Genomic DNA, 16778 nt, shown 5'->3' on the forward strand with positions numbered 1-16778 from the left:
AGCACGATGTTGGAAGTTGTTGCGTTAGATGGGGGGTGGTGTCACAAAACTGCGGGGTGGAACAGGGAATGTGTTCGAACGCTGCATTTTTGGAAAGAAAAATGTTCTATTCATACTTGCACTAGAGCCGTGTTGACCGCGAATTACGAGTGCACCACATTTGTGAATAAATGCATGCTTCGATTTCGGGCGATGAGTAAATGAAGAAAATTCATTGAAAGCATACACCTAGAGCGTGCAAATGTACATGTACATAAGGAAGGTGGCCAGCAGTATCGTGTATTGGCAGTGGTAGTTGCATACATTTTCGTACAATGTAAAATCGATGAAAAACAGCAAGGAAAAAATCGACAATTTCTCATCAGAACAAGCTGTACAACCGTGAACCGAAAGCTGCACACATGCAAACACGGTCTAGTGGTCGCGGCACTGTCGGTAAAAAGCGGATAAAAGTGATGCGTTTACGCGAAAGAAGCAGCCGAAATGAATGCTGCCCTGCTCTCTTTACACGGAGGAAAATCATCTAGAAGAAGGAAAAATAACCCCATCCGAGCATCGTTTTTTTTTGCTGTGTTGTTCACCGTGTGCTTTTCGGTGTGGTTTTGTTGTTTTTTTTTGTGTGCGGCCGTTTCTGTTTAGTCGCAACCAGTGTTTCTTGTTCGTCGGAACTAGAAAATTTGCGTTTTTTCGGATTTTTTTTTGCTAAGCCTGCTGTGTGATATCTGTGCGGTATAGCATAAGCTAAAGCAGGGTGAAACGAAATCTCCCGTATAGCAGGAAACTGGGTAGACTTTTGTTTGTCGCCGCCGCTGGATGGTTTCGCTCGGTGCAGAAAAGTAGCCGAAACGCACACGCACACAAACACACACATGCACAATTTCCGCAGAAGCGGCAGTCAACCCACCAGACCCATGGAGGGTTGATAAAAGATGGTTCGTACGGCTTAGGGGGTAATGGGGGGGGGGGGGGGCGAGGGGGGGAATGGAAACGAAGTGATGGTTGGCGAAAAAAAGAAGTGGCTACCATACCCGGCCCTGGGCCAACCACCGTTTTCCGCAACCCGTTGCATTCGTGCAGCGCGAAACGTCGAATCTTCTCGCGTATAACCCCGAAAAATTCAAACCCGCCTGTCGGACACAAGAGCGCGCGCGAGGTGTGAAAAAGTACCCGAGGGAAAGGGTGCGAGACAGGTTGCGACTGTGTGTCTAGGTTGTGTGTGTGTGCGTGCGTGTGTGTATGTGCATTGTTGATGGGGGAGCGCGAAGTAAGAGCGATCCCGTAACGCCAAACCCTGTAAGTGTAGGCGAAACAAAACGTCCGCGAATGTGGCAGTTAACAAAACGTCAAAAGCAAGCGCATGCGTTGAACTGAGCGAGAGAGCGAGAGAGAGAGCGCGCGCGAGCGGTACAGCAGCGTGAGGTGGTTTCTGAGGTGCGTGTGACGACGCGGTGACGGGGTCAGACAGTCAGACAGACTGATTCCGTAGCGACCCACCACCCTACAAACCGTCTCCCATCCCCTTGCTTGCCCCAAAATCCGTCCCGCCCTGCCAGTGGCAATCCTCCTCTTGAAGGGGTGCGCTCGCAACGGGAAGGGTTGAATCAGACAGCAGCTTCTGCTGCAGCGACACCAGAGAGGGTGACGACTCGGGGGATGGTGTGCGCGCGCTTGTGTGTGTGCGATTATAATAAAAGTCGAGTTGCGTAAGTGCTGAGAGCGGTCGGTCCTTGGGAGGGTCGCGAAGGTGCTGGGTTTTGGGTGGATTGCGGTGAAAAACGAGCACAATTGCGCACGCGGTGCCTGGTGCGCCACCATTGTTTGTGTGCGAGTTGGGAAGGAGAGGCTTGGATTGGGGGATGATGTTGTGTGACGTTTTTTTTTATGTTGTGTCTTTTTTTTTGCATTCCTACACCCGACACGGGTCAGAGTGGACTGCTGGCTAAGCATCACCTAGATTAAACCGTACAGGCCACAACATTACACCGCGGATCGTTGTTATCAATCTGTCTAAAATGTGTGCATGTGTGTGTGTGCTTTAGTTGTCTGCCAGGAAAGGCCAGACACTGATTAAATCGACACCACACACTGGACGATGTTTGCGATTTGTGCAAAGTCGTTGATATCCCCTGCAAAGCGCGCTACCCGCCATTTGCAATACTTATCAATGCTTTGATGACAGATGACGCATGCAGCATCAGATCGTTTGTAGTGCAGCATAAAAAATATTTGACAGTACCTAATTGCACCAAATGTTCGGAAGAGGTGTGTAATAAAAGGCGTCCAAACTGCCTTAAAACGAAAATATCACTATTTATTCTTCAATTACGAGGATCATTGGAAACAGGAAAACAAATATTTATGAAAACTCTTCACAAAACGCATTTGAAGCAATAGATTTAACAGAAAGAAGCACAAAGATTTGTGTCTTCCATTGCAATTAACGTCAATAAAAAATGCCGGCTTCTCTGCAAAACTGTGGAATCTATAAGGGTGGTTTACAGGATCCGGGGTGGTCGTAGGAAACCGGCGTGTTTGGTGGTGTACTTCTCGCGTAATGCACCCTTATCTTCGCGTGCGTACAGGAGCAATTTGGATGTGGTACATGGTAGGCCATGAGTAAATGCAAAGTTCAAAAATAAAACACGTTTTACCTACCACCTCATCGAAGGAAGTTTGACGCTGTGTATGAAAGTGGGTGAAAATACAAGCTGATAAAGCTGGGCGAAGAAAACATTTACTCGGATTTTGATCGGAGGAAACAATCCAAACGCTAGAAGCAAAACCAGAATACCCGTGTCTTCAATATTAGCATATATGTACATATACATATATGCATCCGGATGACGAGCGCATAATGTAGTTTGTTTTGTACTCTTGTTACCCTTTTTTTCAGACGGCTAAGAGCGCGTGTGCGTATGCTCTTCGGCGTTAGTTTGTGTGCGCACGTTTGTGGTCTGGCGCGGTGTTAAAGCAAAAGGCAACAGAAAAGCGTACCTCCCCAGCCCCATCCCCATCCGACCGACGACGGGGTGCGAAACGGGTGGTTGGCGCCCAGAGGATGGATACGAGAGCGTTGTAAAGAAGGGAACCGCAGTAAAGTGATCAAAGCTATAAAGAAGATTCTGTGCATGTGTGTGTATGTGCGTGCGTGTATGCGAGAACGAGAGTTGTGTGACGAGCAAAATATAGAATAAAAGGGTTTTAAAAAAGAAGAAGAAGAAAACCCCCCGTTTGTAGGAAAAAGGAAATGAGAAAAGATGGCTCGGCAAAATAATTCGACGCGCAGCGTCATCATCAGCCGCAACGATTACACGATCGTGCTGATCGCGCGACGACGATGATCGCGATGAGATGATCGCGATGAGCAGAAGATGAAAGCCAACCATGGTACGGCTGCGTGAGAGATGCTGATACCCGCAAGAAGCAGATCAGTGAGCAGCAGTGAGCAATGAGCAAAGCCAAAGCGACCCCGCTCCTCGACCCAGCGTGAATGGTGGCGTGTGCGGTGCGTGGAAAACCCAACTCACTGTAGTGGCGGAAGCGCGAAGCAGGCGGAAAAGCGAAGGTTGTGTTTAGAAACGCGGCGGGAAGGGTGGTGTGCGGGTCGTCGGGTTGTGCGTTGCGTTGAGTGTTGAGATATTGTGCCCGGTAAGGAAGTGTATTGTTACGCAAAGTGCAAAGTGGAAATAAAAAAAAGGGAAAGTAAAAAAGGGGTGCGGGGTAAAAGAAAAGAAAAAAAAAGGATGCGAGAAGGAAAATTCTGTTGCGCATAAAACGGAGCGAATAGCACAGAAAGGGAAAAATTAGCGATTGATTCGAGCCGAGTGAGTGTCTGCGAGTGAGAAAGCGCCGAAAAACGCGTGCAAAGCGTGAGCCGAAAGTGAATCGTTTGAATTCGTAGCGCGCGGCGTTTGTGAGTTTGGCTTTTGTTTTTTTTTTGTTTTGGTTTTGCTTGGTTGCAGCGTTGTTGCTGCGTTTGTTTTGTTTTGTGCAGCGCAAAAAGGCGCCCAGGGGTGTGCGTGTTTCGATAGCGGTGAGCGCGCGTGTGTGTTTGTGCGCGCGTACGTTGGTACATGTTGTTGCGGCTGTGTTCGGTAGTGTACACGGGTTAGTGTTTAGCAAACATGACGGAATACGTGCCACCACACGTCATCTCGGTGCTGAAGACGTACCAGGACAAAGCGCCCCGGAGTCTGCACGGTCCGGGTCTGTCGCTGGTGCACCCGAGTAAGGCAAGCAGTGCGATCGTTGTTGGACGAGCGGATACACCAGATCTGCATGGTGGAGCCGGCACGCAGCAACATCTTCCGCTGCATCATCAACACACGCACGGCACTGAGCATGGGACGTCACGTGCTGGAAGTGACGAAGATGTACAGCAGCAGCAGCAGCAGCAAACAAGACAGCAACCGATGGGACCACCGGTCCCAGGTGTACCGATCATGACAACACCCGATCCGGACTGTGGCATCGTGCAGATGACAATGCTGGAAGGCAAGCGGATCGGATGCTTTCTGCTGGGTGGCGAAACGCGGCTCTGTCTGCCGCAGATCTTCAACAACATCCTGATGGACTTTAGCGTGGAGCAGATCAATCGCAGCATCCAGGAGCTGATGATCTACCTGTACAACTGTACCGATCAACAGCTGCAGGAGTTTAAGCGCGCCAACATCATCCCGGACACGGCCAAGACGTGCGGGTTGATAACGCGCACGAACGCGGAACGACTGTGCAGTTCGCTGCTCCACCAGGCCCACGAACTGCGACCCCGGCTGAAGGGTGGCGGTGGTGTGTTGAACGGTTCGTTCCGCGTGTACCATCGGTGCTTCGGCAAAGGCGAAGGTTTGTTCCTGCCGGAGCTGTACAGCTTCGAGGAACCGACCTGCATCGAGTGTGCCGAATGCCGTGGGCTATTCTCGCCCCAAAAGTTCGTGTGCCACCAGCATGAGCCGCAGGAGATCCGCACCTGTCACTGGGGCTTCAACTCGAGCAACTGGCGCTCGTACATCCACGTGGTGGAGAGCGAAAAGAATCGGGACGAGTACGCCCAGGTGCTGGAAAAGATCTGGCTAAAGGAGCGCGAAATCGAACAGGAGCTGGAATGTGAACGGGTCTTCTGGATTGCAAGACGAAAGGTAGGTGGTTGTGTGTCGTCTTATCGCTGTCAGACAGAGGGTTTCACTTCGTTTTTATCGGACACCAGATTCCAGCGTGTTCTGGGTCGTGAGTGGGTTCGTTTGTTTATGGTTCGCGCGAATCACCCGCATTCTTATCGCTGCCGGAGCGCTTGATCGTTTTACTACCACTTGCCACTGTGTTGAGGTATAGGCGAGCGGATTAAGTGCGCTACTGTTGAGCTTGCAACGCATTTGCACGTAACCGACGCACTCTGACGTGATAAGCGTCTGCGCGTTGTCTAGGCTGCTTTGTATGATGAGGCTCTGACGCAAATCGGTCGTCACAAAGTTATCGCCTCTTTGCTGAATGGGACAGTGTGGTCTTTTTGTTTGGTTGATTTATTGATAGAAAGCAGGTGATTGGGAGTGGAGAACGGAAATCATAAATTACATTCGGTGGTTTAGAGGCGGATTACCAAGAGGGCCTTAGAATCTGCGTAAATGATGTTTTCCAATTCTGAGTTTGTTGAGGAGTACCTGCCATTTTAAACGAAGACTCTGCAAGGTGTGCTTTTGAATGAATGATAAATTTTGATCAAATGAGTCTGAGATCCTCAATAGCTCAGTACATCTAAGGCTTGATGAGTTCCTTGTGGCTTGGTACACTGCCGACTCGAATGAGCAAGTTCTTTCGAAACGCCTTAGAATGTTTACAAAAGAACGTTTATTTCTTCAGCATTTCATTAAAAGAAATCGTTTCTTACAGCATCCGAATCGAAATATGAAGCAGCCAAGTGTTAACATTGACATCCCAAAATTTGCCCCAAGCGTTGCGGCCCTCTTGGCAGGGCGTTCGATCTTAAGCAGCACTTAGCCATCAAGTATTAAGCGAAGAAAAAAACACGCACACACTTTATTTCGATTGTTGGTGACACGTTATGCTTGACAAACAATCGTTTCCTTTCTTTGCACGTTGGAAAAAAGGGAACTGATGCATGGAGAGCACTTTCATTTGTTCATTTGTGTGTGTTTCTTCTGGTTCCCCCGGTGCCTGGATGCTGTTGTTATGGATGTTGTTGGGACAACTCCGGGACCCGCTGTAAATTGTTTGGCAGGGAGAGTTTCTAGTCTAGAATGTAACTTGAAGGTTGTTTTTTGTGCCGTTACTTGCTTTCTTGAAGACTTAATTTCTTTCAATCCATTCAGTGTAAACTTTGAGGAAAGTTTTTTCTGGTATTTTTGTTTCCCCTTTTTCCCCTTTATATCGGTTGGTGTTTCAGCTTGATTCAAGGTTTTGTTACATACTTTAGCTGTGTGTGATTGCAGGGTTATATTTATTGGAGTGAGTGATTTGTACAGCGTTCTATAGCTGCGATGGTACATGGTGGTTTTATGTTTGCAATGTGTTGCGCTTGTTCTGGTGATGTCAGCCACTTGCGTCAAGTGCGTCACATTAAAGAGATTCTTGTTTACTGAAGAACTCAGCAATTCATAGGGGGGGGAATTTGGTTTATTCGGTTCATATTTGATTATTTGCAGATCCATGAATTCTTGGAGATGGATGTGTCCTAGGAGACCATTGAACCCTTGGAGATCTTGACATCCTTAGAGATAGCTCTATCTTTGGAGATCGATGAATGATTAGAGATACACGAAGTCCTGGAGGTTGATAAGTCCTTGAAGATTGGTGAATCCTTGGCGATTGATGAGTCCTTGTTGATTGATAAGTTCTTGGAGATTCATAAGTCCTTGGAGATTCATAAATCCTTGAAGATCGATGAGTCCTTAGAGATCCGATGAGTCAAGAATCTCGTGAATCTTTTCAACAGAGATTCAGAATCATTTATTGGGTTGAAAGAGTCATTCAGATATATGTGTCTGGATCAAATTCACATTAATCGTTAAGGTTTAACAGAGGATTTCCCCTTGACTGTTAATAAAAATTCAAAATAAATTTCATTCCTTTTGTTTCTGCATTGTTCTTTTTTGTGTTGTGTAAGGTCCATTCTTCTATCACAAATTTTAATCCACAAACGATCGCGAAGCAACGACCAATCGTTTGCATAAAAAATAGGCAAGCTGTTGTAGTAGCATCACACCCATTAGCGAGTTTATGCCGGGGGAAGCGAGTGGCAGTTGAGGGCAGCTATTAAACTACCACCTTGTTGTTATTGGCCGTGTCAGTTACCCCTTTTCTGCAGTGCATGATCGTGAACGCGTTGTTGTCCATTTTCTTTTTCGCTGCTACGTAAAACTTTTCACGGCCATCTCAGGTCCACCACCGGCTGCTCCAAAACGGGACTTCATATGTGAGGAAGAGAGAAAGCGAGAGAGAGAGTAGGAGAGAATGTTGGGAATCTGGCATAATGTTGTGCTCCACTGGTATTGACAGCGCGCGCAGCCAGCACCACACCGCGTGGAAACAATATGCATGTGGAGGCGCCTTGTCCGGCGTTGGTGGTACCGAAGGTTCGGCGCACTCTGGTGTGGGGAGGAAGCATCCAAACGTCCAGTGGGCAGTAGTGGCAGTTCGTTCACTCGTGACTATGTTTTGCAATGTGTTGGTTTTGTCTTTGCCCGCTATTTTACACGCACCTATGTTTCGTCATTTGGGTTTATCAAACTTTACTTCTAGCTTGTGCCAACGTGGCACAGTTGTACGGATTCCATGGGTATGATTTAATGGTGCAGCATGTTCATTTTGGCAGCCCCTCGATAATGTGCGCCCGGCTCAGGTGCACAAATCGGCTTGCGGTATTTGTTTTGTTTTCGGTTACATTATTGATTAATGTTTGACGCAAAATTACTTGATACCCACTTTCTCTCTTTCAGTGTGCGATAAGATAACGCAACGATTTGATTAATCACAATCGATCACAGAAATTATACAATGTTTCTATTTTTTTTTTTGGCCAAACCTTTTCTTTTTTTCCTTTTACATATGTATGAGCGCTTTTGGGTTTTATTTAGATTAGATTTCGAATAAAACTAATAACCTTCAAATGGTTTGAAAATGTCAGTGTATGATGAAGCACCAGTCGATGAGACCGGGGAGGAATGCGTACATATGAACCAGAGTGAAAAGCCTTACATACCCCAAATGTGGCTTCCAACCTAGGTCATCCCCGTTTACTCTTTTTACGACCGTCTTCGTTTCGTGCACGTTCCTCACGACCTTGGCCACCTTGTGTGATGGTGTGTGATGTAACTGTACGGCTCAACCGTGCCTTCCAAAGTCTGGTATCTTTAGATCGGCGACACTAATAAAGAAGGAAGGTTTTGTCAGTCCAATCTCTTCGTTCACCTTCTTAGTTACGTGTGGAAACCTTTGGAGCATATTGTGTGAGAATGTTTGCGAGCTTAAATTTGCAAGAAATGTTGTATGATTTGATGATGTATTCCCCAACGCGTGTGTACATTTAATTCGGCACGCGTTACATATAATTATCGACTTATGTATGCGTAAATTCACGACTTAAGGGAGTCTCTCAGAAAAAAATAAAGATTTTGCTTTAAATTTATTCCATAAATAATCCACAAAACTTGTGATGTATCACTCTTGTCCACCTTCTTTCTTCGAGTTTCTTAACGATTAAATTTGATTTATTATGAAAGTATATACACCCCAACTAATCACTTGCTTTTTGTGTATGTGTGTCGGGTTTTTTTCCAAATCATTTTCGTTTCTTTCACTCACTTTGCTGGGAAGGAAAGGTAGAGAGGAAGAACCTGTCTCTAATCCTTGGCAATCGGGTGGTAACCTAGTGCGCCCATCGAAATGTTGACCTTCGGTATGAATTTTGGCGCGTTACGTTACGAACAGACGGAAAAGTCTGGTTTAATGTTAACATTTGGAAGGGAGGTGGTTGTGGAATCGAGACGAGGTGGAGGTCTCGTAGTTGTGCTAGTATTGCCCCAGTGCACGTGTTTTATTGGTATGATTCAGGAGGGAACAGCAATATTTAGCCTTTCTTTGCACGATTTTTGTTCGTTACCAATGGTAGGGAAAGAAAAGAAACTGGTGGAGCTTGAAAGGAGGAGGGTGGTAATGTTGTTGCTTTTGGCCCCCGTTTGGAGAGCGCACGCGTCTGTGTGTGTTTGGTTAGAAAATATTCACCTTCATCGATATTGATTGAGAAGCATGGAGTGTTTGAGAGGCTAAATCTAACCACGGAAGGATGAATTGTATGCTTTGCTAAGGTTTTGTTTTTTACTGTATTTGAGATTATTTCGGTGCGAGATTAATCTCAATTGAGATTCAATATTTTCAATATTTTTCAATATTTTAAAACTAAAATCATTGTCAAAGTCGTAATAATATAAACTACATTTGTATATCATTTTTTCACAATCACAAATTATTTATTACTGAAAACATGATGTCCTCTAATCACGATGTTTGGGCTTCATTCTGATGGTTTGGAGTTGTCATCTGTTTGCGATATGATATAAATATTCATGTAATCAAATTCATATCATAACTCCTGGTGTCTGTGAAACCTTCAAGCAGTTTTTTTACCCGCGTTTGGACGTATGAAGCCTTGATCGTTTCTAGGCTTTTTGAGGAAACTGTCTTGTTGGTCTGTGAATTTAAGCTTAAGTTGTTTTTATAATGAAAATTTTAAATAAACTTTTATAAACATGGTCGGTGATACATTCCAGATTGAAGGGTTATGCGAAACACATCTTTAGTTATTTCTTCAATTAATAAAGAGTTCATAAAATTCTCCAAGAAATTACACCAACGTCCCGACCTTGATCGTCTAATACAGGGGTCTCCAAACTCCCGGGAGATCCCGAGATTCAGCAATTTACTCGATTGTTTGACAGATACTTCAGTCTGAAGTTTTATGCTTTCTAGCATAAACTGTCATTGACCATCCTGTGAAATATAAATTCCTCTTCTTCTTCTTGGTATTTGGGGCTTAACAAACCTTTGAAGTTCTAGGAAGACATTATCAGATAAGAGAGACTTGCTATTGGGTAACTTGAATTATCCTTAGTGGGACAATACTTTAGACCTGCGACTGAAAATCCAGTCGAGATTTGAACCCAAACTGTCCAGTGTAGTTGAGTCGTACATTATCGATTGCACTATCTGTGATGATCCATGATGCTGACCCAAAACAAAGCAGTAGACTCACAACCCATCCAAACCGAACTATTGGAAAGGTCTTTGTGATAGATCTGTTTCATCTCAGTATTAATTTGTCTTTCCCACTGTCTGCCTGAGTGTGATGCATAGCCAGGGGTCATTCGTACGTCCGTCCTAGAGAAGGCCATCCCACCAACGGCCGCAGCATCAACGGCTTTCGTCGCTGTCGGTCACGACAACCGCCCGTTTGACCGTTACATTGTTGCTGGCGATTGTGCCGTTGATTTTTGTTTTATTTTTCCTCCATTATTCTGCCGTTGTTTTGCCGTTCAGGCGTGCATTTGTTATTGTTTGTGCGAGATTTCTGAGTGCGTCGTCGTTTGCTTGTTCGCGCGGTTCGATTGCGCGCCCAGGGTCATCCTTCTTAATACCGCAGAGGCGCGTCGTTGTGCCGTCGTCGTGATATATGGGTTGTGAATGTGTTGTTGAGCGAAATGGTAATAATCGCGAATGCAACAACACTCATCTTTGCTGATGGAATTCGTCGACACGCAGACGCTAGACATAACACAACAACACTGCACAGTGGGCGGCGCAGTGGCCGCGGAAGAACGAGTTGGAAAGTGGCAGCAAAGGTGGAATTTCGGAATGCACATATATGCCTTTTTCACGGTTGCTTTGACTTGCATCGTGACACCACGGGCGGAAGATGAGACCATGGAATCAATTAGGAAAAGCATTGTTGATGTCGGAGTTCAATCACATTGGAATTGAAATATTTGGTAACGTCTGATTGTTTAATAAGTGTCAGGAAAGTAAGGAGAGTTTCACGCATACCAATTTAATGTGCCATTGAATGAAATGATTTAAATGTTATGCCGATCAAGTTTACATTTCAATGAGCAGCATCAATCGGGAGAGAGGGAGAGAGATGTTTGCATACTCCACTGAGCGACCCTTCGGCTAAGGGGTGGGTCATACTTGGGTGAATTCTGTCCCTACTTTACATTCCTTCGTTCTTACGAAAAAAAAGCAGCACGCACTCTCTGTGCGCTATGAGAATATTCTGACGTCATTCGTAGCCGATTTGGTCTCTTGGAACTGGCGCTGTGGGTTCTTTTACTTGCAAATGATGGTAAAGAAATCATCCCCATACCCCACAAAAAGAAGCCCGCACACTCTGGCAACACTGGTCCGAGTTCGAGGCGGGAGTGAAATTTGTTTCTTGTGCCGTTTGCGTTTTTCGGTCCGTTCCGTCTGCGTTTAGTCAACGGTCATGGTCAGAGAAGAAAACGGCGAAAATTGTACGGCCTTTGCGAGCCGCCCGGTTTGGACATGGTCGAAACAAAATGGTGCGCGATTGGCGGGGGGTGGTGGTACCGCGAGGGAACAGTCGTTTTTTTTTGACACATTTGCTAAATTTAGCTTTTTCTCGCGGGGCTTTACTGGTTTCGCTCGGTTTGCTCTTGAATGAATATGATGAGCAGGACGAATCAAATGTGCGCATCGTGCTCATATTTGGCAAGATGGAGTGTGGAAAATATTTTACACACAAACGAATTCGGCGGTGGTTAGGTAAAATTTTCCAAGTGAATTCTACTAGCGATCGATTGGGTTTATTTGAGTAGAAGTAACAAAAAATTGTTCTGCACTTGAATGGTCCTTTTTTTTTGCACCCCCAACTCGCTTCGCCCATTTAGCAATGTTTGCTAAAAAACCGCGCCGACCAGCTGCAGCCATGTTTAGAATTTGTTTATCGTTTGTGAAGTTAGCTTTTTTCATTGCTTCGCGTTTTCCGGTTGCTTAGCAACGATTTGCAAGCACACATTATAAATGAAGAGTGGTTTTTTGTTGTTGCAAATTTAATTGCACCGATAATAGAAGAATTGCACCTAGAAAAAAAAATTATTTGTTTGGTTGACTTCATATCGGTACAGGGTTTAAAAAAAAAACAATTATAAACCCTTGATATCCTCAGGTTTTGAGCTCTAATAAATAACCTAGAAATAAAGAGAAATAAAAAATCTTTTTTTTGCTCGGTTTTTTTACCGTATCAAAACTTGTTTTACCACGTAGCAGGATAGTCAGTCCTTCCTAAGAGGGGACGGTCCGGATGGGATTTGAAACCCGATCCTATCGGTTGGACAGGCGCCGTTTATCACATACACCACCTAGCCGCCCCAAGTAAAAAATCTTTTTGCAATAGAATTGTATATTGATTATATAACTGAAAATCATTCTGAATATCAGGTTTTCTCAATTCAGGCGAATAAAACCTTCCAACCTTCCAATTTTTGATTGCAAATACTGATGATAATAGAGGCAAATTTTCTAAAATAAATCAGCTACGTTTCGTGCATTTGTGATGAATAATTTATAATTTATATTACCTCAAAACTAGTACCAAAAAAAAAGATTGCTTGATCGCGTTGGTGAAGCAGCGGCTAGTCGCTGCCGTGCGCCGAGGGATGCTGCAATTCAGCTGCCAAGTAAGCGCATGTGCGCCATTATGATGTGCGCCAGTAAGATCGGAAGAGAGATAAAAATACACTCGCGCTTTCCTGTTTGTCTGTCGCGGTTTGCTGCTCACGGGGTGTTTGTTGTTGTTTTTTTTTCTTGGTTTGTGTGGCTGCACCGTCTGGGCAGTTACATCTCGCGTACGTCGTCGGGAAGGACGGCGGCCGCCAAAAAGTAATGCGAGCTAACTTGGTTATTTTTTGCTTTAATTTATTTTTTAAGATATTCTCCAACCCCAAAAAAGAGTTACCCCACCTTGCCACACATGACTAACACCGCATTCAGGGGGCGAACGCACACTGACGTTAATGGCGGCAGGAAGACTGCACGAAAGATGGGTTTTTTTGTTGGGTCTAACCAGTCAGTTGGTTGTATCTACGACGAGATATACTTTTGTCAAGATCGATGAGCACAGTGCGAACAAGTGCTGTTAGGCGGTGGTCCCTACAAATGTTAGCAGCTAATGGGAGAATTTGTAAATAATGCTAATCTTGACATTAGAGTAGATATGATTGAAAACAAACTTACTGGAAGTTTTTTTTTGTTTATAAAAATATATATTTTTAATTTTAGTTCCAGCAGTTTGTATTTTGCAGACCATCGTCATATGTACGAGATGAGATATTTAACGGAGCAAATGTTTAAGGGTTTAAAAATGATGATTTTTGATGATTTTTTAACGTCCCGCCTTTCATGGTGGTGATGGGGAAGGGAATTTGTAAGCAGTCTGTTGCAAGTGTTAGTGGATCTGCCAGTTTCGCGGTTGGAAGCGAACGGTTTTTGGGACACGGCGAGACACGAACGGGGGAAACAACCCTTTATCCGTGTCATCCCCCCACCCCCGAATCCGCAAAGGTCGAAAAGACTTTTGGCGTGTTTGTTTCGTCCCATCCGATATGCGTGTGGTTTTTTTTTCTTCGATGTGTGCATGCGTTAGTGAAGCTTTTTATTTTAATTTTATTTTCTATCGCTCTTTTTCGCTCTTGGGCCGCTATTTAGCTGGTGTGTTGCGCTTGGCAGTATGCGTACACATGCATTGTGCGCCTCGCCGTTTGCCTGTGCCGGCGATGAGCGCGTTTTCCGCGCTTCCTTTTTGGGCTCCGTTTCGGGGGTTTTTTGTGTTTTATTTCTCCACCCCTCACGCGCTTTCCTCCCTTCACCGCCTCCCCCCGGGCGCCCTGTCTTCCTGTTCCAGCCACATCTCTCTTCATCAGTCTCTCTCCATCATTCTGCTATCCGTCGTGTTTTGCTGTACGCAGCTCCGGTTGCACCGTTCCGTTTGTGGCTTCTTGCTATATGGCCCCGGTGGATCGTGGGTTTTCCTCTTTGTTCCATTCTATTTTTTGGCGCTGTTGTCGTCGTCGTCGTCGCCGTGTTCGATGCGGCCGCCGAGCTCGTTTTTTTTTAAATGTTGTTTGGTCTTTCGTTGCGTTTCTTTTCGCGTTTCGGTGCTTTTCGGCGAAGGTTTTCATTTTACTGCTTGCGTTTGTTTGTTCGCTTCGTTCCACTTCTGCCGCAAAAGACCGATGACCGATGGACCCTTTCCACAACAGACCTACAGAGACAGAGGACAGCAACACCAACAAGAAAAATGCTTACAATCGCTACGGAACGTGTGCGTTCAGCGAGCGTAACAGACAGACGAAATGTGGAGAAGCAAATTAATGCAAAAAAAAAAAAAATAATAGAAATCCAAAGAGAACTGTTGGGAAACAAAAATGGTATAAAAAACACACGACCAGCAACACAGCCAGTGCCGGTCAAACCGGTCTGCATTTTGCTGGTCCTTATCTTCTTTACTTTGCATGTCCTTTCCGTTGGGGAGGGTTGTTTTTTTTTTTTGGTTGGTTGTTGCTCCCCAAACACACGAAATCTTGTGCTTTTTTCTCTGCTTTTTTGTAACGTTTACCGGACGTGAATTCGTTTGCTAATTTGCACTCCGTTGCATCGATACTTAGTTTGATTGACGACAGTATTTTTTCTTTAAAGTTGAATTACTTCAGTCCAGATCCAGGACAAGCGTACAGCAGTGTACTTCGTTCGGTGCAAAGTGATCTCACGACTTCGAATGGAACATCTCAAAATGGAACAATAATAGGTTTAGAACGGAGCGTGCAAAACAAGAAAACATTCCAATGAAGGACGTTCCGGTGAATCGCTTATTTATCCATTATATACGTACCAAACAACGGCGACGTTCATCATCATCATCATCATGATCACCGTTCGGTAGATCGCTTTTCGAGCTCTCTATTCCAGCGCTATTCATTTGTTGTCATCGCCGTGCGCGAGCCTGCTCTGGCTGGCTGTCGCGTAGTTCTCTTTATTGCTCACGCATCATCGCGTCTGATCGGTCCCTTCCGGTTCGGTACTGACAAGACGGTTCTTTTGACCCTTTTTTTTTTAAATGCTGCTCTTGTCATCGATGAAAGGTAATGGTGGGGTATACCGATGCTATGCTCTGCTGGTGCTGATGCGGCCAGAGGTGTGCCCTTATATTCTTTCTGACTACCACCAACGATCTTCAAATATGGTGTTCCATCTTGTACGTGAGCTGTCAAAATCGTGTTTTTGAAGCTGATTATTAGTAAAAGTCAATTGTTTTGCACATTTGAAAAAAAACGTCAATGTATTTCGCATGAAATTGTGAAGTGCGTAGTCTTTCTTCAACAAAATAAATTACTTAACAGTGGGAATTCTGAAAATTAACAATTTGACATATTATTTCTAAAAAGTATTTTTGAGTGTCTTCTCATTATTTTATAGACCACCGCTTCAGTCGTCGTTCGTGAGTCGTAGCATCATTTGAGATACAGAGAAAGATGCTTTTAGCTTTTCTGTTTTGCTCAATATTTGATCGACAAAAGTAGTATAGCCGACTCCTCTATGCTGTGCGCCATCGTATTTTTTGGGGACTTGTGATCCACATCAACGAAGTTACGGATCTCCACACTCGTGGATTTCTTGTGCATCATCTCTGTTGGGTTGGTTTCCCCTTGCATGTGTATACGTGCCTGCCAACCGTGAGTGTGTGTGTGTGTGTGCGCGCATACCCATGTGCACGATTGTTTGTGTGTTGCGTCTTCTGCAGCATATAACATGCGATCTCGCGCCAAAGCACATATGGCTTGCTCTCCACGCTGCCTGTTATGTAGGTTTTCTTGCACTTTACTTGTTGCCGTCTGTTTCGGCAAACCGGTGGACAAAGATCGTTTGGCCGCTGATGGAAATACGACAGCAGAAGAGCAGAACGCAATGTCGCGCTGCTTGTCTACCGCCAGGGTCACTCCACCGTTCCTGGTGGGTTCCTCCGACGGAACGGGTTTTGCGTGCAGTTTTGTTGCTGTGGTTGTTGTTGTTCTTTTTTTGCAACTCCTCAGATTTTCGTCTGTACTTTTATACTCGTTCTTTTCTTGCAGACCTGTTTTTTTTTGGTGAACGCTTTTTGCTTTCATTTTGGCACCGCTTATGAGCGCTATAAGATTGTTGTTTGCCCATTTGTTAGGATTTTCATCTTCATCATCCATCGTTGGTAGCAGCATACTGCAGCAGGTTTTGCGCAACTCCACGTCTTAAAGTACATAACCCTTAAAGCAAGGCATCATAAAAAAAGCCCAATGTTCTTTATTTTGTAGTGCTGGTTCTGACGTGGTGTGCATAGTTTAGTGTGTACGTTGAACTTCACTCAATGCGTCACGGCGCTTTTCGTATTCGGCTGACAGATTGCAAAACGTGGGCAAGGCCACCGATATGATGGAACATTTGTTGTCTCGCATCGTAACGCTTCTTCGCTGTCCACATTGGATCACATTAAGGGTGGGAATTCTTGTCTGCTTCTCATGAGAACGCTATCCAACAGGGTTTTCGGACGGGAACTGGTTGTGTGTAGGCAGGTGTGCGAATTTTCCGGAAAGTTCTTGTTCAGTATGTACTTCGGAACTCTCTATGTGCTCTACAATATTGGAGATCTGAGAGAAGAATATGTTAGACACATCTAAAAAACAAAAACCGAAGAATCCAGAAGGCAAGAACATATACAACTCGCTTTA

The 16778-nt window shown here is 44.9% G+C and overlaps 1 protein-coding gene and 1 long non-coding RNA gene across 4 annotated transcripts in view; both read left to right on the forward strand.

Annotated features, from left to right (window-relative positions):
• LOC125761831 (uncharacterized) overlaps positions 1 to 16778 on the forward strand; it is a 219609-nt gene that overhangs the window by 93211 nt on the left and 109620 nt on the right. The gene's annotated exons all lie outside the window — the stretch shown is intronic.
• Positions 1 to 16778, forward strand: part of LOC125761791 (dual specificity protein kinase splA) — a 122680-nt gene that overhangs the window by 493 nt on the left and 105409 nt on the right. For 2 of the 3 annotated variants that reach the window (XM_049423285.1, XM_049423286.1), the window contains exon 2: positions 2894 to 5135. In XM_049423285.1, the coding sequence (XP_049279242.1) occupies positions 4125 to 5135 (1011 nt within the window). In that variant the 5' untranslated portion in view covers positions 2894 to 4124. Of the gene's footprint in view, positions 1 to 979; positions 1294 to 2893; positions 5136 to 16778 lie in introns of those variants that run through there. The other variant, XM_049423287.1, reaches the window with a different exon arrangement.

Source organism: Anopheles funestus, chromosome 2RL, assembly GCF_943734845.2.
Source record: "Anopheles funestus chromosome 2RL, idAnoFuneDA-416_04, whole genome shotgun sequence".
In the NCBI taxonomy this organism is placed as follows: domain Eukaryota; kingdom Metazoa; phylum Arthropoda; class Insecta; order Diptera; family Culicidae; genus Anopheles; species Anopheles funestus.